The sequence below is a fragment of the Zalophus californianus genome, chromosome X (genome assembly GCF_009762305.2).
Source record: "Zalophus californianus isolate mZalCal1 chromosome X, mZalCal1.pri.v2, whole genome shotgun sequence".
Classification (NCBI taxonomy): Eukaryota; Metazoa; Chordata; class Mammalia; order Carnivora; family Otariidae; genus Zalophus; species Zalophus californianus.
Window position 1 is genome coordinate 20,068,305 of NC_045612.1, and position 25,158 is coordinate 20,093,462.

General features: G+C 41.9%; 1 protein-coding gene across 5 annotated transcripts in view; it reads right to left on the reverse strand.

Moving 5' to 3' along the window:
- Nucleotides 1-11,415: 11,415 nt before the first annotated feature.
- The window catches only part of ARHGAP36 (Rho GTPase activating protein 36), a 31,051-nt gene continuing 17,308 nt past the window's right edge, over nt 11,416-25,158 (reverse strand). For 3 of the 5 annotated variants that reach the window (XM_027608777.1, XM_027608774.1, XM_027608773.2), the window contains 11 exons: nt 19,435-19,593; nt 18,157-18,222; nt 17,400-17,635; nt 16,952-17,144; nt 16,683-16,738; nt 16,294-16,444; nt 15,705-15,853; nt 15,317-15,493; nt 14,983-15,080; nt 14,740-14,846; nt 11,416-12,664 (listed from right to left, as the gene is read on the reverse strand). In XM_027608777.1, the coding sequence (XP_027464578.1) occupies nt 12,507-12,664; nt 14,740-14,846; nt 14,983-15,080; nt 15,317-15,493; nt 15,705-15,853; nt 16,294-16,444; nt 16,683-16,738; nt 16,952-17,144; nt 17,400-17,635; nt 18,157-18,222; nt 19,435-19,593 (1,550 nt within the window). In that variant the 3' untranslated portion in view covers nt 11,416-12,506. Of the gene's footprint in view, nt 12,665-14,739; nt 14,847-14,982; nt 15,081-15,316; nt 15,494-15,704; nt 15,854-16,293; nt 16,445-16,682; nt 16,739-16,951; nt 17,145-17,399; nt 17,636-18,156; nt 18,223-19,434; nt 19,688-22,410; nt 22,521-25,158 lie in introns of those variants that run through there. The other 2 variants (XM_027608778.1, XM_027608775.1) reach the window with 2 other exon arrangements.

The following is a 25,158-nucleotide window of genomic DNA, read 5'->3' on the forward strand; positions in this document are numbered from 1 at the left end:
CTCTCTGTCTCGCCCATGTGCATGCAAATAAATAAATAAATCTTAAAAATAAATATAGGGGAAATGGGTGGCTGGCTTGAGGGGTAAATGGAACCTCTGTACTTTTTACCCATTTTTTTCCTGTAAACTTAAACTGCTAAAAAGAAAACATAAAGACTATCAATTAAAAACATTTAAAATGCAGTGAAAGTAGTTCTTAGAGGGAAATTCAGAGATGTAAAATGCACAATAAAAAAGAAGTAATATCTCAAATGAACAATCTAAACTTCCACCTTCAGACACTGAAAAAAGAAGCAAATAGGACAAGATAAATAAGGCTTAGAGCAGAAAGTAATAATTAATAGAAAAACAAAACCAAAATTTTATTCCCTGTAAAGATCAACAAAATTGACATTTAGCTAGAATGACCAAGAAAAAAAGAGAGAAGACTCAAATTACTAAAGAATAAGAGAGGGGATATTACTACCTACCTTACAGAAATTAAAAAGATTACTATGAGAAGAGAATACTATCAACAGTTGTATGCCAACAAGCCAGATAAATAAGATAAAATAAACAAATACCTAGAAAAGCACAAACTATTGAAAATGACTCAATAAAAATAGAAAAATATGTATAGACCCATAAGAGTAAAGAGATTAAATTAGTAATCAATAACTCATTATAAATCAAAGCCCAAGACCAAATGGTTTCCCTGATGAATACCATCAAACTTCTTTAAAGTTAAAAAGGTATTTTTTTTAAAGAGTCAACATCAATCCTTTCTAACTCTTCCAAAAAATGGAGGAGAATCACTTCTTTCTAACTAATACTGAGACCCATATTACTCTCATACCAAAACCATAAAAACACAACATAAGAAAAGAAACTACAAACTAATATCTTTTATGAATGTAGGCAAAAATTCCTCAACAAAATCCTAGCAAACTGAATCCAGAAACATAAAAAAGAATATGCAACATTTAAGTTGGATTATCCTAGGAATACAAGCTTAGTTCACATTCCAAAATTGAATCAATGCAATATACCATATTTACAGAATAAAAGACAAAAACCACATGGTCATCTCAATAGATGAACAGAAAGCGTTTGACAAAATCCCACACTCATTCATGCTAACAGCACTCAAAAAAACTAGGAACAGAAAGGAACTTCCTCAACCAGATAAAGGGCGTCTATGAAAAACCCCAACTAATACCTTACTTAATGGTGAAAGATTCATTTTAGTTTCATCCTAAGATCAGGAACAACACAGGATGTCCATTCCTACACACCTAAAAAACACTGTACTAAGGTACAATCTAGGACATTAGACAAGAAAATGAAATCAAATTCATCTAGATTGGAAAGTAAGAAGTAAACCTATATATACTTGTAGATGACATAATATTATATATAAAAAGTCCTACAAAATACACCAAAAACTCTTGAAAACGAATAAATTAGTTGTTCCGATCACAAGAAAAAGATGATGATACAAATTTCAAAATTGTATTTGTACACACAAATAATGAAAAATCTGAAAATGAAATTAAGAAATCAGTTCCATCTACAATAGTGCGAAAAATAAGAAAATACATAGGAATAAATTTTAACAAAAGACGTGCAAGATATATGCTTTGTAAAGTAGAAAACATTGCTGAAAGAAATTAAAAGAGATTTAAATAAGTGGGAAGATGTTCCATGTTCATGGGTAGGAATACATAACATTGATATCAATATACAAATTCAACACAATCCCCATGAAAATTCAACTGGCTGCTTTTTAGAATTTTACAATCTCATCATAAAATTTAAATGGAAATGCAAGGAATTCAATACAGCCAAAACAATTTTGACAAAGTAGAACTAAGTGGACAACTCAGAATTCCCATTTTCAAAACATACTACAAAGTTACACTTATCAAAAGAGCATGATTCTTATATAAAGACAGACATATAGATCAATGGAAAAAAATGAAAGTCAAGAAATAACTACATATATGGCCCAATGATTTTGATGAGAATTCCAAGACAAAATAACAGGCCTAGAATAGTCTCTTCAACTAATGCTACTGAGGGGCGCCTGAGTGGCTCAGTCATTAAGCGTCTGCCTTCGGTTGAGGTCATGATCCCAGTGTTCTGGGATGGAGCCCCACATGGAGCCCCACATGGAGCCCTGTATCGGGCTCCCTGCTCCGCAGGAAGCCTGCTTCTCCCTCTCCCACTCCCCCTGCTTGTGTTCCCTCTCTCGCTGTCTCTCTCTCTCTCTCTCTCTCTCTCTCTTTCTGTCAAAAAATAAATAAATAAAAATAATAAATCAAAAAAATGCCATTGAGACAACCTAATATCCATGTACAAAAGAATGAAATTAGACCACTACTTCTCACCATACACAAAAATTAACTAAAATAGAACACATACATAAACATAAGTTAAAACTATGAAACTATTAGAAGAAAATTAAGGATTTAATTCTTACGATTTTGGTGTTAACAGGTGGTTTCTTTTTTTCTGCTTTTTTAAAATTATTTTTTAATTTTCATTCCACTGTAGTTAACATACAATGTCATATTAGTTTCAGGTGTACAATATAGTGATTCAACAGTTCTATACATTACTCAGTGCTCATTATGATAAATGTACTCTTAATTCCCATCAACAAGTGTTTTCTTTAAAATAAGAGGTCTTCTAAAATACTTAGATGGATTCAGCAGAAATTAAACTGAATATCTACTAATTTTTAATTCCAGTTTAATCACTTGCTAACCTTATGATTTTGAGCAAATTAGTTATCCTCCTGAATCTTGGTCCTTCATTTGTAGAAAGTATTTTTTTTATTAATGAAGGTTTTTAAAAAATTAAATGAGACCATATATGTAAAGTACATAGCAGAGTTCCTGGAAAGGGAATGAATACTTAATAAGTGTAGTTTTCTATAATGTAAAAAAATAATAATATGAAAATAAAGTGCAAGTGACAAAAGATAAAACAAATAAAATAGACTTCATCAAAACTAAAAACTTTTGTAGCGTGAAGTATATTATCATAAAAGTGAAAAGATAACCCACAGGTTGGGAAAAACACATGAAACACATTTTTTATAAGATATCTACATCTGGCATTTATAATGAATACTTATATCTCAATAATAAAAAGGGAAATAAAATAATATAAAAATATTCCACTGCACATATATACAACAGTATATACATTTGGGCTATTGTAGATAATGCTACTATAAACATGGGGATGCACATGCCCCTTTGAACCAGTACTTTTTGTTTCCTTTGGGTAAATACCTAGTAGTGCAATTGCTAGGTCCTAGGGTAGTTCTATTTTTAATTTTTGAGGAACCTCCATACTGTTCACAGTGACTGCATCGGCTTGCATTCCCACTAACAGTGCAAGGGGGTTCCCTTTTTTCCACATCCTTGCCAACATCTGTTTTTTCCTATGTTGTTTAAATTTAGCCATTCTTACAGGTGTGAAGTATCTCATTGTAGTTTTGATTTGTATTTCCCTGATGATGAATGATGTTGAGCATCTTTTCATGGTCTGTTAGCCATCTGAATGTCTTCCTTGGAAAAATGTCTATTCATGTCTTCTGCCCATTTCTTAACTGGATTATTTATTTTTGGGTGTTGAGTTTGATAAGTTCTTTACAGATTTTGGATACTAACCCTTTATCAGATATGTCATTTGCAAGCATCTTCTCCTATTCCCAAGGTTGCCTTTTAGTTTTGTTGATTGTTTCCCTCTCTGGGCAGAAGCTTTTTGCCTTAATGAGGTCCCAATAGTTCATTTTTGCTTTTGTTTTCCTTGCCTCTGGCAACATGTTTAGTAAAATTTGCTACAGTTGAGGTCAAAGAAGATGCTGCCTGTGTTCTCTAGAATTTTGATAGTTTCTTGTCTTATATTTAGGTTTTTTTATCCATTTTGAACTTATTTTTGTGTATGGTGTAAGAAAGTGGTCCAGTTTCATTCTTCTGTATGTGTTGTCCAGTTTTACCAACATCATTTGAATGAGATCTTGCTATTTACAACAATGTGGATGGAAGTAGAGTGTGTGTTATGCTAAATGAAGTAAGTCAATCAGAGAAAGACAAATACCATATGATTTCACTGATATGTGGAATTTAAGAAACAAAACAGTTGAACACAGGGAAAAAGGAAAAAAAGAGAGAGAGAGAGGCAAACAATAAAATAGACTCTTAGCTATAGAGAACAAACTGAAGATTGTGGTGGGGGGGCTAAATGGGTGATGGGTATTAAGGAGGGCATTTGTTATGATGAGCACCGGATGTTGTATGTAAGTGATGAATCCCTAAATTCTACCCTGAAACTAATATTGCACTGTATGTTGACTAGCTAGAATTTATTTATTTATTTATTTATTTATTTATTTATTTATTTATTTTTATTTATTTGAGAGAGAGAAAGAGAGAGAGCACAAGAAGGGGGAGGGTCAGAGGGAGAAGCAGACTCCCCACTGAGCAGGGAGCTGGACATAGGACTCCATCCTGGGACTCCAGGATCATGACCTGAGCCGAAGGCAGTTGCTTAAACAACTGAGCTACCCAGGTGCCCCTGACTAGCTAGAATTTAAATAAAAACTTGAAACAAAAAAATATATTTATATATAAATAGGCAGACTTTAAAAAGACATTTCTTTAAAGAATATACATAAATGGCAAATAAACACATGAAAAGATGCTCAGTATTGTGAGTCATTAAGGAAATGTAAGGCAAAAGCACAATGAAATGTCATTTCATACCTACCAGGATGGTTGCAATTTTAAAAGACAAAAAATAACAATATTGGCAAAAATATGAAGGAACTGGAAACCTCACACATTGCTGGTGGGATGGGAAAATGATGCAGCTACTTTGGGAAACATTGTGACATTTCCTCAAAGTATTAAACATAGAGTTTCTATTTGACCCCCAAATTCCTCTATGTATATGTATCTACCCCAGAGAAATAAAAACATATGTCCCCACAAAAATTTTTACTAAAATGTTCATAATAGCATTACTCACAGCAGTCAAAAGTGGAAACAACCCAAATGCCCATAAGCTAATGAAGGTATAAATAAATAGTATGTCCATGATATGGAATACTTATTGCCAATAAAAAATGAATCTAGTACTTATATATAATCCAATATGGGTCAACCTTGAAAACATTATGTGAAGTAAAAGAATGCAGCCACAGAGGACACATACTGTGAAGTTCTTTATATAGAAAATGTTTGCAATAGGTAAATTTATAGAGACAGAGCTTAGATTAGTAATTGCCTAGGGCTGAGGGCTAAAGAGAAATGGGGAGTGACTATAAATGTGTATAATTTTTCTTTTAGTGGGGAGATAAATGTTCTAAATGTGAAATGCTTAGAGATAAATCTGACAGAAAGGCAAGACTACTGAAAACTAAAAATATATCTATAATACATATATAATACATAAGAAACTAAAAATACATATTATATATATTATATATTACATATATATAATTCAGCCATAAGAAAAGAAGGAAATCCTGTCCATTTGCAACAACACGGATGCACCTTGAAGGCATTATGCTAAGTGAAATAAGTCAAACAGAAAGACAAATATTGTATGATCTCACTTATATGTAGAATCCAGAAACATCAACTCATAGAAACAGAGAACAGAATCATGGTTGCAGGAGCTAAGGGGTGGGAAATAAGGAGGTATTGGTCAAAGGGTAGAAACTTCCAATTATAAAATGATTAAGTTCCAGGGATCTAATGTACAGCATGATGGCAACAGTTTATAATACTGTATTGTATACTTGAAAGTTGCTATGAGAGTAGAGCTTTAATGTTTCACCACCACAACCACCACCACACAACAATGAAATGGTAATTATGTGATGTTAAGGATAACCTTATTGCAGTAAATACTTTGCACTATATATGTATCAAATTATCACATTATACTCCTTAAACTTACACAATATTATAAGTCAGTTATATCTCAATAAAGCTGGGGGAAAATTCTATAGCAATCAAGAGAGACAATACTGACATAAAAGAAAACAAATAGAACCATCAGACAGAAAAAATGCAGAAATATACACAAAATGAATGGAGAAATTATTATTATTATTATAGTCTTTTCAATAAATGGTGCTAGAAAATGTGGATATATGTGGAAGAGAAAAAATTGAACTTCAACCCATACCTCACACTATATACAAAATCAACTCAAAATAAATTGTAGACAGATAAAGAAAAACTAAAAATATAATTTTTATTTTTATTTTCCTAATATGTTGCATTACATTAGCATCACTAGACTTTGGTGAAATGCAAATCAAAATCACAATGAGAAATGATTCACACCAATAGGAGGGCTGTAATCAAAAAGACATAATAAAGATAAAAAATAAAATAAAAATAAAATAAAAATGGCTGGCAAGGATGTAAAGAAATTGGAAATCTTATGCATCACTGGTAGGAATATAAAATGGTGCAGTCACTTTAAAAAAAACTGATCCACATATGAGTGAAACCATATGATAATTGTCTTTCTCTGCTTATTTCACCTAGCATAATAAATTCTACTTAGAATATTAGCTGTATGTTCACAGCTGAGAAATTACACATTAAAATAAATGTTTGCTATGTCTGAAAAAAAAAACCGTCTGACAGTTTCTCAAAAATGTTAAAAATAGAGTTGCCATATGACCCAGAAACTCCATTCCTAGGTACAATACCTAAGAGAAATAAAACCATATCTTCACACAAAAACTTGTACATACATTTCATAGCAGCATTATTTATGAGAAGAAAAAGGGGAAACAACCCATGTGGCTTTCAACTGATGATTGGATGAATAAAACTATAAAACTTCTTGGAATAAACATAACAGAAAATAGTGGGGGGCCTAGGGTGCAAAATTTAAGGACCTTCTCACTCTCTGGGACTTGAACAACTTTTCAAGTGAGATCCTCCTTAAATTCTGTGCCCTAGGGTCCTCATCTCCTCACTGTAGTGTAGACTTTGGGAGAAATGCTTAATGATTTGGGGATAGGCAAACATTCTTACAAATGACATCAGTAGTAAGATCCTAAAATTTTTAACATGATGATCAGAACTTTGTTAAAATAAAAAACTTTTGCTCTTTGAAAGATTCTGTTAAGAGAATGAAAGACAAGTCACAGACTGGAAAAAAAAATAATCCAGAATGTATAAAGAATTTTCAAATCTCTATTAAAATCTCAGTTAAAAATAGGCGGGAGATTTGGACAGACACATAACTAAAGGATGGGGCAAAATATGAAAAATGCTCAACATCATTATTTAATAGGTACATGCAAATGAAATATGATACATCCATATAATAAAATGTTATTTGCTATTAAAAAGGAATGAAGTACTGATGCATGCTATCATTTGGATGAAACTTGAAAATGATATGCTGCATGAAAGAAGCCAATCACAATATATCACACATTCTATGATTCCATTTACATGGAATGTCCAGAATAGGAAAAGTCTGCAGAGATAGAAAGTAGTTTAATGGTTGCCTAGGCTTGGAGAAGGGGAGGATAGAGAGTGACTGTCAGCTGGTATGTGGTTGCTTTTTGGAGTGTTGAAAATAGGATTAAATAAATTATGGCAATGGCTGCAAACTCTGTGAATACACTTAAAATATTGAATTGTAAACTCTAAATTATAGATTGTATAACATGGCAATTATACCTAAATACATTTTTAAAAAAATATCCAGGAGACTTCTGCTCAGGACAAGATCACATGGACCTTTTTGCCCAAGTTCCTTCCTACTAAGTACAACTATAAACCCTGGAAATAACTTCAGAGCAAACTGAAGGAGAATTCTGAAAGATGAAAGAGGAAGGTGTACCGTACTGGTTTGGGATCCCAGGACTGGAGAAACAGGACAGTATCAAGACATCCTATGTCCTCTCACCCAAAAGAAAAAGGTGACCCAGGCCTGACAATTCCTGAATGTCAGCTTCATTTTAGCAACAGAAGGTACCCCAGGAAGTCTCATCCTTCCTCTAGATCAAAATGGAAGTCCCACCTACAACAGGTGAGCCAGGCAGCACTACATATCAATAGCAGAAAGATAACAGAAAATTTTTAAAACACTTGGAAACGAAATTAACCTTCTAAATAATCCATGGGTCAAGGAGAAAGTCTCAAGGGGAATTAAAAAATATATTGAACAGAATGAAAATACGACATATCAAAACTTGTGGTACACTGTGAAAGTACTGAATGCGTACATTACTAAGTTCCTACCTCAAGAAATTGGAAAAGAAAGGAAAGAAAACCAGAAAAAAGCAGAAGAGAGGATGTATTTGAGGTGAGTTAGAGTCGAAAGAAATGGAATATGAATGGGTAGAGAATTAGAGAAGGAGATTACCTGGGGCATGTGAAAGGATTGCTGAGTGGCCTGGGGAAGAAGCTCAGGTTGGAAATTTTAACTATTAGGTGCACCAATATGTGGAGTGCTACTCCTTTTTCTCACAGTGGTCATTATGAGATTGGAGAGATCAGATTTTTGGAGGACCTCAAACCTGTGACTAGCACAGATGTGGTATTTGGAGAGCAGGGGGTTGAAGATGCGGTCAGTTCTAAATCAATATACTGTGACATCTGGCTGGATAAGAAAAGAAATAAAGAGGAAAGGAAGGGCTCGAGGTATTAGGCACCTCAATGAGGCCAAATAGCAGATGACGTGGGACCCAGTCACTGATAGGAGATTTGAGTCACAGTGGGATATTGAACTTGAGTCTTCAGAAGTCCAGTCATGCCCAGCGATGCCAAGTGGCTGGGGGTGGTTGAAGTGCTAAGAAGCGAAAGGGCAGGGTGGTGAAGCCAGAGTGTATGGAATGGATCTTCCATGTGGTTATTGTCGAGGTCCACCTAGGATGAGGACAGGACTTGGAGTGTTGAGGAAGCCTACTGAAATCGGCCTTAGAGTACGGGAAAGAGTGAGGATAATACCCACATCTACTCACCACTCTCAGCTCAAACCCTCTGGTTAACAGTCAGCACTAGGGAGGAAAGTAAGAAAAACAATAAGATCAGGAAAAAATCTGGTTTCAGGGAAAGCCAGGAATTAAAAGCAATGTTTTGAAACTACCTTTCAGCTTATCTGGCTTGTGTGTTGGTTTTTAAGCTGAGCGAGGAAAGCACAGGCAAACTCTTCTGGGGACACATTTTACTATTTTAATCCCATAAAGTTCTGGGAATGGCAGTCAGAAGGTTTATCTGAATATTAATCCAGATCTCTGACTTCAAGCAAGTTGTTTCCCAATAGAAACCCTTGTGTGACCATTTATATAACAAAAGAGTTGGAATGGATGAGCTCTGTATTTCCCAATGGCTTTAATATCTATGGTCCCTAGATACAAATGCTAGGGTCCACCTGACATAGCAGTTACTGTCTAACACCTTGTCCTATCTAGAGAGAAAGGACCTAGGAGGAAGGAACATGAGACTTGCTTGTTGAAGTGCAAATCCCATCCAAAAAACTGCCCAAAGATATCACCATGCATCTTCTTGTCAGAGGAAGAATTCTGAAATGGGTGGCCCAGCACAATCTAGTGGTTTAACACTCCAGCTTTGGAGACTGGCTGTTTTCCACTAACCAGATATGTCATTTGGGCAGATTATTTGACCTCTCTGTATCTCATTTTCTTCAAGACAAAAATGAGGATTACAGTAGCATGTATCTCAAAGAGTGGCAAATATTAAATAAAATGATGTATGTAAAGCTTCAAACCCAGTGGCAGATACTTTGGAAGAACTCAGTATGTGTCAACTATCATCATAATAATGATTATAATTATTATGGGAGGGAGCCAGTATTACATTTCTGCTCTCTATAAAACTCTATGCAAGGATATATCCTAAAGCAAAGTGTGCAAAAATAAGTAATACACATTTCACTTTCTGGGGCCCTGTCCCTGATATGGGAAATTTCCAAGCATGTCATGAAGTCTTAAGTTTTCAAGAAAGGTTGAAGTTCCCATCAATCAAACTGCTACATGTTCTTCTCTTACCCCTAAAAATCATAGATTTCTAGATGTTTTCAGGTTTTCATTTTTCACTGGTCCAAGGGGAATTTCTCAGTTGGGAACATCTAGCTGTCCTTCCCTTTATTCCCCTCCTTTCCCCCTTTAGAGGCCTTCCTTTTAAGCTTTATTCTTTCCCCTACTTCTCCTTCATCCCTCCTTAACCATTTTTTCTACTTTAACTCTTCAACTACAGTTCTTCCCCTGTCTTCCATTTTACTCCTTTTTACTGCCCCTTCCTCTTTATCCCATATCCCTCCTCCCCTTTGTTCCATGTCATCCCTCCATCCCCTTTATTCCCCATCACCCCTCCATTTTATCCTACGTCCCTCCCCTTTATTCCATGTCACCTGCCCATTACCTCTGCCTCTTTATTCCCCATCACCCCTGCTTTCTATTCCCCATAAATCCCCTTTTGTTCCCATCACTTCCATCCCTTTATCTCACAACACCTTTCCCCTTCATACCGCATCACCTCCTCCTCTTTGTTTCCCATCACCCCTCCCTTTTATCCCATATCCCCCCTCCTTTTTATCCCATATCCTCTCTCCCCTTTATTCCATGTCACCCACCCCTCCCCTTTATTTCCCATCACTGCCTCTTTATTCCCCATCACCCCTGCCTTTTATTCCCCATCACCCCTGCCTTTTATTCCCCATCACCCCTTTTGTCCTCATCACATCCACCCCTTTATCCCACAACACCCTTCCCCTTTATACCCCATCACCCCTCCCTTTTATCTCATGCATTCTACTTTAACTCTTCCATTCTCTTTATTCAACCACAGCTCTTCCCATCTTCCATTTTACTCCTTTTTACTCCCCATCACCCTCTTCTTTATCTCATACCCTTCTCCCCTTTATTCCATGTCACCCACCCCCCTTTATTCTCCATCACCACCTCTTTATTCTGCATCACCCCTGTTTTTTATCCCCCATAACTTCCCTTTGTCCCCATCACCTCCATCCTTTTATCCCACATCACCCTTCTCCTTCATACCCCATCACCTCCTCTTTATTCCCCATCATCACCCCTCCCCTTTTGTCCCTATCACCTCCACTCTTTTATTCCACATCATCCTTCCCCTTTATTCATTACCCCCTCCCCTTTATTCCATGTCATCTCACCCAGTTATTCCCATCACCCCTCCCCTTTATTCCACATCTCCCCCTCTGCTTTATTCCATTCCTCTCCCTCCCATTATTCCATGTGACCCTCTCTCCTTTATTCCTCTTCCCTACCTCTCTTTCCCCTTCAGCTCCAATCAGAGCTTCCCAACTCACCAACACAATTTTCAAATTAAACACATACACACACACACACACACACACACAGAGTAAGCCATGAATATGCTGCTGTCACAATACAGATGTTTATTAATGATTAAATGCCAGAGAAGTTTTAACAATCACAAATCTTCGAGCTCTGCGGTTGTTATCCATTGTGTGATCAATTTCTATCCCTCAATACAATACATTCTTCATTCTATGGACCTTAGCAGTTGTTACCCATCAATATCAGCTATAATTTTGGATGTCATACATAACCCATATCTGTGTGTTACCAGAGCATGTCCCGCAAATTTGTACCGTCCTGCATAGAGGAACTACAGAGACGATAGTTAAGAACATTTGTAATCAGGTGACTTTAGCTACTTGGAACTGTGTGTTTCTACCTAACTAGCTGTTTTGCTGACAACAGGATGTGAACTCCAGCTGTCTGTAAAACAGATCTAGGTAATAAAATCAAATTTTTCCTCTAACTTTTGATCCCAGAAGGCTAGTTAGGCTTACATTTGAGGTTTCCCTGTTAGCGTGACCTGAGCCAAACTGCACAGAATTTTGAGAGTGGCTGTTGGGTGAGCCATTGGTCTAAATAATTTTGGGGGGGAATCCTGAGGTGGTGGAGTTGCTGCGGGGACACGGCTATGAGTTGGTGTGACATGGTTTAGCATTAATTATTTGTCAGCTGTCAGTAGGCTGACCTAACGTCCTAACATGCCTCTTGAGGGCCTTTCCAATTGAGCTCTCGGGAGGAGGGAAGGAAAGTCAGGAAAAACATGCAATTCCCTTTTGGGGGGAGGGAAAGCACCTCGAGATTTGTGAGCTTCTCTGGGACAAGTTATTTACCACAAATGTCACATCAATTTAAGGAAGGGCTGCAGTGTGGGAAAGCCAAGATCAGGGGTAAAAGAGAAAGGCAAGGTAGCACCAGGGAGCCTGGGCATGACACAGAAACATCTCTGCTTTTACTAGCTAAAGGGACCAAACATCCCCAGTGAAGGGGCTGGCAGTGAGTTTGGAATTCTCAGCCTGACCCGAGCATCAGGTGGAAATCCTTCTTACCCTCAGATCTTTACCTTCAACATTCTCCTCAATGTTTCCTGTGACATCCCAGGTCTACCCCCACCCTTTTCCCCCGTCCGGCACCTTATAGAAGGAAAAAACATCTAAGGAAAGAAGTAGCCGATGCCAGTTTTGGCCTCCTTCTCCCGGGGCACACGGAGCAATGGGCGGTCTTGCTCTGGAATGGGGGGGTTACCCGCTCCTTCCTCACCGTCATGGGAACGGGCAGTGCCGGGAGGCACAGCTGGCTCCTCAGAGGAACCTGGAAAATAGTAACAATGTTAATTCCTTATGTTTCTAGACTTCATACTTTGCACAGCACCCAAGGGACTAGGACCTAATTTTGCCCTTCAAATACAATACAAGGTAAGAAGTTAGAATAAGAATGAGTATCCCCATTTGACATGTTAAGAAAACCGCAGCCTAACAGTAGGACATAGATCTCTAAATCTAGGCCCACTGTGGAAGGTTTTGGGGGTAGGACTGAGTTAGAGAACAGAAAGAGTGAGACAGATACCCCGTGCTCAGAGCAAATGGACAATACCACCAGGAAGGCGGGGAAGAGGGCAGCCTCCTAACAACCACCACCACCCTACAAGCAGCCTAATTTCACGAGGCAAATGAGTAACAAAGCTGGAGCCGGAAGTTTACAACACTTCATGGAGGGAAGAAAGCAGGTGTTGGTCATCAATGACTCTGGGGAGGACTTGTGGTTCATTACTTGGCCAGGCCGAGACTTGTTTTTAAGGAGTGTCGTATCTACAGGAAACATAACATATCCATCTTCTTTATGGATTGCCTTTGGACTCCAAACTTCTTTGGAGTCAAGATTGTTAGGTATTGGGACAGCTTCCACATTGATGATTTCTTCAAGACTGGCAGCCAGGTCTGGCTGAGGGTCTGGAATTATGCTGAGAATGGAGGTTTCTTCAGGCTCTGGAGCCAAATTGCTACCTTCGTTCTCTTCAAAAGTGTTGGCTTGGTCTTTCTGAGAACTGGGAATTTCCTTGTGAACTTGAGCATCCTCAGGCTCTGGAACCACATTAAGAACTGAGTCTTTTTCAAGATTGAGGTTTTCTTTAGAGTCTTGGATTCCACTGACATCAGAAGCTTCTTCGTGTCCTGGGATTTCTTCAGCATCTGAGGCTCCTTCACTGTTTGGGACTCCACTCACATCTGAGGATTCTTCCTCGTCTTGCATTTCATCAAAATCGGACACATCTTCAGGGCTTGTTACCACATGGAGAGCTGGGACCTCTTCAGGGTTGGAGTCTTCTTTAGAGCCTGCAATTCCATTCACTTCTGGAGTTTCTTCCTGATCTGGAATTTCTTCAGTATCTGAGATTTCTTCATCATTTGGAACTCCATCAAGAGTTGGCACCTCTTCAAGGTGGGGATCTTCTTCAGAGTCTGAGAGTCCATTAACCTTTGGGGATTCTTCATGATTTAGGATTTCATGACTCCCAGGGGCTTCTTCAGGGCTTGGCACCACATGAAGAGCTGGGACTTCTTCAAAATCAAGGTCTTCATCAGAATCTGAAATCCCATTGATCTCTGGGGTTTCTTCGTGGCCTGGACTTTCTTCAGCATTTGAGGATTCATCATTTGGGATTTCACCAAAAGCTGGGACCTCTTCAAGACTGGGACCTTCTTCAGAATCTGGGTTTTCATCATTACCTGAAGCATCTGCATGGTCTGGGATTTCTTTGGTGTCTGGGGCTTCCTCATTGTTAGGGATTGCATGGAGATAGGGAATTTCTGCGAGGTCAAGATTTTGGTTGTCTTCAAAATCTGGTCCTTCTTCAAGGTCGGGGTTTGGGTTTTCTCCAAGATTTGGGATTTCTTGCACATCTGGGGTTCCTTCAGGGTCTGGGACCATATCAAAATATGGTATTTCTTCAAAGTCTGGGATTTCAATGAGTTCAGGAACTTCATCATCAGGGTCTAGAATATCTTCAAGGGGAGGAAAATCATCAAAATTCAGGGTATCATCATCATCGTCATCATTGTCATCATCATCATTGTCATCATTGTCGTCATCATCATCGTCATCATCTTCATCAAGCTCTGGGATGCCTTTGAGATGTGGGCTTTGAATCTCAAGGTCATTTGGGATCTCGACACCTTGAACTTCCCCAAGGACTACTCCTTGATTGAGATACTCAAATACTGGCTCTTCATGGACTGACACATCTTCCTTAGAGGATTCATCTTCCTCAAGGGGCTCATCTTCAGCAAGGACCTGGCCTTCAGGAAGGGCCTGACCTTAACCAAGGGACTGACCTTCACCAAGGGCCTGACCTTCACCAAGGGCCTGATCTCCAGCAGGGAACTGACCTTCATCAAAGGGCTTGCTCTGAGCAAGGACAGCAGCCCGGGCTTCAGCAGAATTTTCCACTGGATCAGAAAGTAAAGCATCCTCTTCCATCTTTATGCGTGCACTCCTGGATTGGAATGAATTTGAAAAAGCAAGTCAGTTTTTATACTTAGGTTGTCTAACATGATGGTGGTCTGGGATTAGAAGCCCCCACAGGCAATGCTGCTTCGGGCTAAGCTTAAACAAACCAAGAAAACACTCACTGGATCTTCCTCAAATTCCTGCGTCTGATAAAATCCAGGGCTTCAGGACTGGATTTCCACACACGCTTAGCAACCTGCTTCTGAATATGGGGAGGCACCTGAGGGTAAAATGAGCAATGTTAGCCTTTATTGCATGACATTTTTAAATTTAGACTCATCTCTATCAGGTACCCAGAACTGAAGGCACCATGACCAGCTAATGCAGGAGGAATTTCTGGGAGATTTGGTGGCTGCCTGCTTTGGCTACCCTCAGGGATGCATGTACGTCTCTCCCTTGCCTTGTTAATAGGAGAGAGAAAGCTGTGAAGTAAGTTTGTCCAGAGGTTCCATTTACCTGGAAGAGGATATCCCAGTTATCAATCATGGCACGGACCACATTGACAGAAGCAACATAGTGGTCAATCCCCAGTCTTGTCTTCCTGGACTCCCTCTTGGCAAATCTCCCCTTCTTCAGGAGAGCAGATCCAAACACCAGAGCCAAATTGGTGGAAGTCATACGGTTGCCTGAAATCTATGAAAAGGAAAGCAGAAAGTGATCGACTCTGAGGTGGTGATGGAAATGACACAAATAAATGTGTCTCTTTTTGTTCTTGTTTCCCTCTCCTACTGTGTGTCTCTGTCTCTCTCTCATATACTCCCACACATGTCCCCTACTACTCTCATTACCCTTTTCCAGAGTTTTGTTTTGTTTTGTTTTGTTTTGTTTTGTTTGTTTGTTTTACCAATTGTCCATCAATGCCAATGGAGTCCTCGCAGTTCTCAGTGATTTTATGCAGGGCCTTCAGCAGACGCTCCAGGGTGTCACTATGGCAGGGTGGCATCAGGTAAACCAGCAGTTGCAGGGCAGAAAGCTGATCCTGCGGCTTCAGAGCTAGAAGAAGGAAAACAGGGGCTGGCTCAGGGGGCTAGCCTTGGCAGCAGCCTGATACCAAGAGAGAGGTGATGATGCTTGAAAACTGAGGAAGGCTATGGAGAAAGTACCCAGGCATTTTGTCTTTGCTCATTCCCAAAGCATTTGAGCTCAGGAACCCTAAAAGCAAGAAAGTGCTCCCATCAAAATCAGACCCCTTCTATAGAACCTAGGTTCTTCTTTGCCCTGAGAGGGCACACACAGCTTCAAGAAGCTCTAGAGAAATTTCCAAACAATAGACTTATAATGGAATATGAAAAGATGCAAGGAAAGCATTCTGGATTCTGGTGTTTATTCTGTTTTAGTTCCTTGGGGTCCTGCAGCCAGAGCTCTGTCCCGAGACCCCCACACCCCCATATTACTTCCTTTCTTTGCCTGAGAAGAGAGAGCAGAAGACTCACTTGCTGTCAGAAGGAAGGACATATACAGATCATCTGGCAGCAGAGAGTCCTTCATGTCACGGAAAAACTCCTTGAGGAGTGCAGCCACATCATGCACGTTCTGAGTGTCATCCAGCACGACATCCAGACCTTGATCAAATTCTTCACGGAGCTAGGAAAAAGGGAGAGAATACATGGACCCTCTGCCCTGCCCACCACAGGCCACCTCCTGTCTTATGCTTCAGTGGAAGTAGCTGGCAATATGGTGTGCCTGAGGGGTTAGAAAGACCTTGATTCCCCCCACACACACCAGGCATGAAACTCCCCTCAGGACTGTGGGGAAGACCCCCCCACACACACACCTGCTTTTCCTCACTCAAGGAACATAAGTATAAACATAACCAATTTACCTCACGCACTCTCTCCTCCGAGTATTCCAGGGTGAAAATCCCCACAGTGCTTAAGCCTGAAAGAAAAGACCAAGGGATGCTAAGCCTCTCTGGTCCCCTTCCCCACCGCATTTCCCCCTCCCCAGCTGAATTCCAACCCCAGCTGGTGGCAGGGGAATGTTCCCATCCTCAAACCCGTGACCTCTTTTCTCTCCCCATTTCTAGAACACCATTCTTTCCCTTTAATTGCCTCCTACTTTGATTTAACCATCATTTTCAGGTCCCCTTACCATGTTTTTCAATGAAGCTGCAGCAAGCCTCAACAACCTGGGGGATTTGTTTAGCAATCGGATTGAGGCTCATTTTCCTTTTGGATCCCAGAAGTCGCTGGCCAATTGGAAAGGAAATCTTGGAAAGTTGCAGGGTCTGCAGCAGCAGGGCCCCGTCCTCCAGTTCGGCCAGGCTGTCCACAGATACTGCACCCTGTGGAGAAACCCAGACTATCTTAAAAATGGGGGCAGGGGCGCAGGAAGGTCTCTTCAGACCTTCCTGAGGATTGCGTCACATTCGTAACAGGAGACAGTCTCTTCGTGGCAAGCCAATTACAGGCCTCCAACGTGTTCTGTTCACCTCCCCCTTCCTCTGAGGACACGGGTCTTGACCCTCCCCCCCTCCCCCGCATCCCTGGATGTCTCAGTTAGGGCCACTGCCTGAAACCTGGAGGGTTGTTTAACTCACTCGACGCCCACGGCGAGTAAACTCCCGGGGCAAGGAGGGCTCATCCCGCCTGCGACTGAAAAAGCGCCTGATACGGCCAAACATCCTTTGCACCACGTTTCCCCGACGACGGCCCGCAGCCTGACCGGTGGATTCTTCAATCTGCATCGCGGCTGTTAGTTCAAGATGCTTGCGGCGGGTAAGCTCATTCACCAGCACCTCTTCCAGACGAATGCCAAAAGTCTTGAGTGATACGACTGGGGAGCCAGGGAGAGAAAGAATGAGAAACGTCAACGCTCCGCAGCCCTTAAATCAGGAGGAACTGCAGGGGCTGTGGCATTCCTCTCAGCAACCGTCCGCAGCCAACCCCACCCCTCCAGACCCGCAGCCTCCCTCCCTGAGGAGTGAGCCAAAAAGACCCTGCAGTGGTTTGGCGGAAGGACTCAGCTCCACTCAAACTACCCCGACGGAGCTAAAGGTCCCTGCCTTAAGTCCTGACAGGGGGGCGACAGCCTCGAAGCAATGAGGATAATTTCTTCTGGGCGATCCCTCTGGGGTGCGTGTACCGGGAAGGCTTAGGCAGATCAGCTGGGACCGACCCGTGCCTGCAGCTAGTGCGCCATTTCCTGAAATCATCCCCTACAGGGCTGGGTGGGGGAGTAGTGCCCCCAGAAGCAGTGGGCCCCGCCCAGTCTCCAGTAGCCAGGGACACAGTATGGGAGGTTGGGGGGTGGGCAGCATCCCATTTAGTTCCTAAGAAAATAAGAGAGCCCCTCACCCCTCTGCTGTCCTCTCAGAATCAGAAACCACTTCTCAAAGGTGTTTGGACGGTCAATAGGTAGAGCTATGGGAAGAGAAAAAGAAAAGACACGCACGCTCACACAAAAAGGATTTAATAAATGTCGAAAACATTGCAATGCATTGATCCGCAGGGAGGGGGGTGGCAAACAGCTGGGTCCAGCACCCTGAAAGTGTTGTGCTTTCTCCCAGCCTCAGTTTCCCCGTTTGACAACGGGACCCAAGCCTACCCACCACACCTGAGTCTCAAAGAATTTAACCAGATCAGACGATTGGAGGCGCCGCGTGCGCACCGCACACCGTGTCACGCACGGCAGTAGCTCCACACAAGGCTTCAAGCCTCAGTTGAGGGCTCTGTGGCGCCGGAACAGTGCAACAGGCTAGGGGAGGGGCTCCGCCTGCGGCGCGGCGGCAAGTAGGGGTCTCCAAGTTCCTGCGGGCGCGTTCGCGGCCCGGCTGCCGTCGGCTCCCCTCGCCGCAGCCGCAAAGCGGCGATTTGCGCCGTCCCGACGCTCAGAACCCCGCAGCGGGGTCTCCTCGACCCTCGCATGAAGCCCTCAGGCCGCTGCAGTTGCCGCTGCCGCTGCACTCGCCTGGCGAGCCCGCCGCCCCCCGCACTTTTCACTGCCGCAGAGGCGCCCCTCGGCCCGCGCGCCCCCTCCCGCCTCCCCTGGGCCTCCGAGTCCGCTAGCACCCTCGGCCCTCCCCACACGCTCGGACCCCATCCAGGGCTTTGTCCCGCTCGCTCACCCGCAGCGCGCTGAGGTGGGCAGCTCTCGCAGCGCACCTCCAGCCGACGCTCCCGCGCCCGCACAGCCCTCCCGCTCGGAGCCCGGATTGGCGCGTGTCTCTCCCACTGTCTCGCTATCTCCCTGGACTCGCCGTCTCTCGAGCGCGCCGTCTCTGTGCGTTCCAATCCCTCCTCAGAGTGTCCCTCTGAGCCTCCGCCTCGCTCTGACTCGTTCGCGCACCGCACCTGGTGCGTCAGTCTCTTCACCTGCCCTCTGTCCACCTGTCTGTCCCTGCCATCCGCCCGCCTGTCTAACCGCCCCTCAAGCCCCCCAGTCTTCGACCCAACTCAACTAATCTTGACCTCTCCCACAATTCAAACACCCTTCAACTCCCGCTTCCTCAGTTGTCGGGACGCCCGGGGACCGGAGCGGGAGCCCCTCCCACCCTCCTGGACCCCAGATTCGGCCTTTCCCGCCCGGGGGTCCGCTCGCCGGAAGACGGGGACGCCACGCTCCGGGCGGCTCACCTCTGTCAGGTTTGAATTCAGAGAGGAAATGTCTGGCCACGAGTTCGTGGTAAGCAGTCTCTTGCAGCTTCAGACGCTCCAGCTCCGACAGGCTGTGTATTGATATCATCTTCATCCTGCGGTCCGGATTGTGTCCTGGGGCTCCTCCCAGGACGTTCACTAAAAAAATGAAGGCGGACAAAAACAGCAAAGGGGGCATGATTCTGGGGCACAGTGTCCTTGCTGCCTTCAGAAAAGGAATGCAGCCACCCATTCTGGAATCGGATGATTATCAAGGCTGCATCATCCAATTGTCACTGGACCTGGTGGAAGGAGCTTTGGGGGGGGTGGGGAGGGTGGCAAAGGGGGAGGGAAAACTGGGAGGCGGCTTCACCCTCAAGGAGAGCTGCCTCTGGTTGCTTATTTAAAAAGAAATTAAAAAAAAAAAACAACTTAAAAAAAATCAGCCCTGAACCGACAATCGAAAAGAGAAAACCCAATTAGGAAAAAAAAAAAAAAAAAGACAGAAAACAAAACAAAAAAGAAAGAAAAGGGAAAAAAAAAGAAGGAAAAAAAGATTAAAAAGAAAATCAACCAACCTTATTCACAATTTTAAAATGTACACTGAGACAAGAATAAGGTAATATTGTCCATCAATTAATTAGAACAGTGATGGAGTTCATTTTTATTTTTTAATGATACTACTCTATGCTGTCCAGGTTGGATGAAATTTGGACACATCCATCTAGGTTAGGAGCACTGAAAATTTGTACAACTCTTCCAGAAAGCAAACTCAACACCTAAGTATGGAGCCAAATATCATCCCCAGGCCCTTTGACCCAGTAATTCCCTTCTAGGAATCTATCCTAATGAAATTTTCCTTTGGACAGGAAAAACCATATGTACATGAGCCATAACAGGAAAACATGTAAGGGGAAAAAGGTAGCCCAGCAACAAGGCTAGTTATATAAATTATGGAATGACCACAGTCTGGAAAATTATGTAATCATTAAAGTGATGTTTACAAAGAGCTTTTAAACAGCAAATAGAAAATATAGAATTGTATTAATTATGATTATAACCATGTAAAGAAAAACATGCATAAAAGTAAAAGACTGAAAAAATGCACCCCCATACGAACAGCATCTGTATTAAGTGGTAGGATTTTGTTTGCCTTTTGCCTTTCTCTATTTACCAAAAATCGTGCAACTTGATTATATGATTCTTTTTTCATGAACAAAACATCAGTTTGTACCAAAACAAACAAACATCATTTCGAGGCCATTTCTAGTGAGACTCCCTACTACAGGATTGGATGATCAGAGTGAAGTTTGTCTTAGTGTATTGGCAAACCTGTTTTATATGTCCCTTCTCCATGGTACCCACTATCTCAAACTGCTCCTGGGCTACATAGGATCCCTCAGTGGGGATCTCCCTGGACCCCATACAGCATTCTTTCCCGCACATCCTGGCCTCTGTTACTCATTTATTCTTTCATTCATTCATTTTTAAAAAATCTATATGAACTACTCACTTTGTGCCAGGCACTAAAGATGCAAATATGAGCAAGATAATACTACTCTTTTCATAAAGGATCTAACAGTGCAGTGAAGGAGACATACAGGGTGGCAACAATTTACGAAACCTTGTGATAAGTCAATGGCCAAGATATAATCAAAGTACTGTGAGAGCAGAAAGGAGGAAACTCTAAGTCTGCCTGGAGACAGCGGTGGGGCGGGGGGGGGGGGGGGGGGGGGGGGGGGAGTCCAGAAAGAGAGCAGCTTGTGCAAAGGCAGAGAGATGGGAGAGAGGTTGTTATATTCTTAAAGCTGTCTAAAGGGAATGGAAGGAGACAAATCTGCATAGGCAGGGATGAGCTCAGGAATGGCCCTGAAAGCCATGTTATGGAGCTGGACCCTTCTCCTGAAGGCAGTAGGGAACTACTGCCGGGTTTTCAGTGGGAAGTGACAGTCAGAGCTGCGGTTGGAAAAAGCACAGGGAGCAGTGAAAAGCCTGGTTTGGGGAGAGAGTCTGAAGTAGGTAGATCAGCCAAGAGGCAAAGAGATGTTGATACAAGCCAGTGTCACTGGAGCTAGGGCAGGGGATGGATTTTATGGGTAGAATTGATGGAACTTAGGGGAATTGGAATAAAAAGGAAAAATTTAGGACAGCTCCAAAGGTTATGGTTTGGGTGAGTGAGTGGATGCTGGTTCTTGACAGAGAAGATAATTTGGGGAAACTAAACCTTTTGACAAGAAGGGAAGTGGTCATATGCCATTTTTTTCCTGAGCCCCCGTTTGCCATTGGAGTTTTATGGTAATATTCTATATATTATAATCGAGTTGGGGGGGGCTTAAATTCCAAAGATCAGGTAATGTGGCTTTAACAGAGGAAAAGTAGGTAGGAGTTTATCATTCAATAATCTAATAAATGAGCTCTGTCCAAAGGAAACACACAAACAAACGCACAGACCCACAAAAATCCCACCCCTCTTCTGTTTCCAAAATTCACTTTTGCCCACTTTCCTTAATGGCCAAAAGTCATGCATGTCAATAATAAATTCCTGCCAGATAACTGAAGTGCAGTATGAGAAAAGACGAGGAGTCTTTCTATGGCTTCGGAACTGAGCTAGGAGGAAAATCCTTAGCATGGATTTTTTTAAAGCTATTTCAACTGCAAAGCACCATCCCCTGGACCCAAGGTGAATGCCCAAGCCCAACCACCAAACTGCATCCACAAAAATGATCATTTTAACCAAAGATATATGCACAGTACCCACCTCAGTCCCAGAGTAAGTCTCTAGCAAGCCCCCATTCACAATAGCAGGTCCAAAACCTATTAGCCCAAGGTCTCATCCTGACATATACAGCCTAGCTCTGGCTGAATTTTTCTGATATTACTCCCTCTTTCCTCCCTTTCTCTCCTTTTTTCCCCTTTCCCCCCTTCGCCCACCCCTTTCCCCCTTTCCCCCTTGCCCCGATTCAGACATTTTTGTACCTGCTTTGCAGCTGCAGCTACTTCTTCCAAGGCTTCCCAGATCTGGTCATCCAAAGAGTAGGCTGGTTCTTTAACCCAAAAATCAAGATGAAAATCGATCCCTCTCTCCCCCCAAAATAAGGTAAGAACAAACAAGAAAACCTCAAAACAACACCAGCCAAAAGAGAGAGAGAGAGAGAAAAGCCTTTGAGAGATGAGTCAGCCTCGATGCTTACAATTACGAAGGAAATCAAAGGCCTTAGAATAAACCGTTTGTCATTGCCTCCTGCTCAAAGATAGAGGGCTAAACTTAAGAGCAATCATATGCTGCAGTTGTGCCAGTAAAATTGACACTGTCTTGCTTGCCTTCAAGTCTCTCAAGGCACCAGGAGAATACAAGACAGAAGCAGAGTTAGGGAGGCCAGTGTGCCCAGACAGGAAGCAGATGGAAATGGTGGGGAGTGGGGACAAGTAAGCAGGCTTCAACACCACCAAGAGAGAGAGGCACAGTAGCAGGTTCTTGAGAGCTGAATACTTGTCCTTAAGCCTGGTTTTCCAAGCTCCTCACAGGGAACAAGGTGCCAAGAGATCTCTCTGGCGCCAAAGTGTCTTCCCCTTCCCCCTTCAGCATGCTATGGGGTTGGCCTGAAGTGACCATGACATCAAAAAATACAGGAGAAGGAAGCGGAAAGCAGGGCCTCTCAGTTTTCAGTCTTGAATTCAAGACATTCATGAAAACAATATCCTTAGACAAATACCTGTGGTGGCCCCTGGAGTTAGAGCTAAGTAGAACTAAGTGCAAAGCAGAGCTTTACAATCTCTTAGCTGTGTGACCTTAAGAAAATCAGTTGAATTCTCTGAGCCTCAGTGACTTCCTCTATAAAATGGGGAAATGATACAATACCCATTTCAGCAGTTGTGTGAGAATTAAATGAATAAAGTATGTGTGCTATTTAGCATTGGTTTTTAATAAACACGTTAATCTTGAAGTTTCTTTGCAAAGGGCCTGAGTTTACCAGAAAATATCAGGTTTCAAAAGTAATTACATAAAATTAGAATTTGCATCAATGCATACAACATCTTACTCTGTTCAAGCTCTTTTACTAAATTTGAATTAAATTAAAACAGGTAAAGAGATCTTGGGAGACTGTTGGAAATAGATCTTTCTTCTTCAATCTCCAATGGCATCGGGGGCAAGTCTTAAAAAAAACACCATCTTACAAAACTTAGGAAAACTAACCGTATAGGTCCACTTTTCAAATGCTATTATTCAGGTTAGTAAAATGCTTATATGTCTCAAAATTTATTTTTCTTTCAAATATCCAATTTTACATTGTCACTGGTGAAAGAAAGCGTAATTGTATTTAGATCAGTCAAAGGGCTAGGATATTAGCAGATGCCAAAAGAGAGAGTTTGAACAAAGAGCAGAGGGACACCCAGAGCAAGTCTCTGGCAATATCAAAAAGGGAAACACACATAAGTGGCATCAAGCTTGTTCCTCACGTCCTCCCGAAACACATGGCACAGATGGAGAAACAAATTAACGTCAGAAAGGTCACCTGCTTTGACATTGTTAGGACAGAAATGCTTTCAGCGAGGCATAAATCCACAGCCCTCACATTTTGGAGGACTAATTTACTCCATTGCCCCCATCAAATAGTTTGGAATTGAGCAGTGCTCACTAGTAAACAGCTATGAGAATAAAAGTGGGGACTGCACTGATGCCATCATTTGAATCCTTATAAACTTGGCACTTTATGGCACCATCAGAATTTTGCTCTAAGCCTCTGATTGCTCCTCAGAGTTTGAGGAATCGATAGTGGATGAGACAGGCATTGCGTCCAGGTTATTCAAATGTCTACAGGCAGTGACAATGGATAAAGACATCCCCAGTAATATATCACAACATGGGAAAGAGATACAGGTTTCTAGATGAAAACATCTGGGCACCAGTTCGGTCTGCTGGCACAATACCTCATCCATCCCTGAGCATTAGTGAGTTAGCCTTTAAGTTGTTATCCTGTAACCTCCACTTCAGCAAAGGCTGCAGTCATGATGAACAAAATGGCTCATTTTATCCTATGCAGTGATGGTGCCCCAAGATAATTAAATTTGGGGACAGAGTTCTTCAATACGTGAAGTCAGCCCATCACGCCGTAGCCGAAACTCATAAACTGGGGGTAGTATTGTTAAAATATATTGAGAAAGGATGGGGAGGAGGGACAGCTTCTGGCTTCAGAAAAAAAAAAAAAGAATGTTTCAGGAACTGCTTAGTATATCAGAATGGATCAGAGAGAGAAGGGACCTTAGCCATCACCTAGTCCATAGCCTCCATTCCACAGTTCAGAAAACTGAGGCTCAGAGAAGGACAGGAGTTTGCCCAAAGCCACACAGCAATTTGACAGCAAAATCTAGACCAGAACCCAGTTCTTCTCAGTTCTAGGGCTCTTCCCACTGCCCCATCCACCTTCACTCTTAATAGCTGCCAAATAATGCATGGTTAACTACCAAAATCAAAAGAATGGACACATAATCAAAGTTTGATTCCATAAGCCAGAGGAAGTCCCATCTGAAGGCAGACCCATGTATTACAATCTCTCTGTGAAATAAGTACAGTCATCATTCTATAGAATGTGGGATGCCCTTTTTGAAATGTTATTAACTACAGAAACTACTGGAGCCCAGAATGGTGAAAGGCAATGTTTATGCTACAGACATCCCAAAGGATAGTGTAAACAAGGTGATGTGACACCAAATACAAGGAGCTAT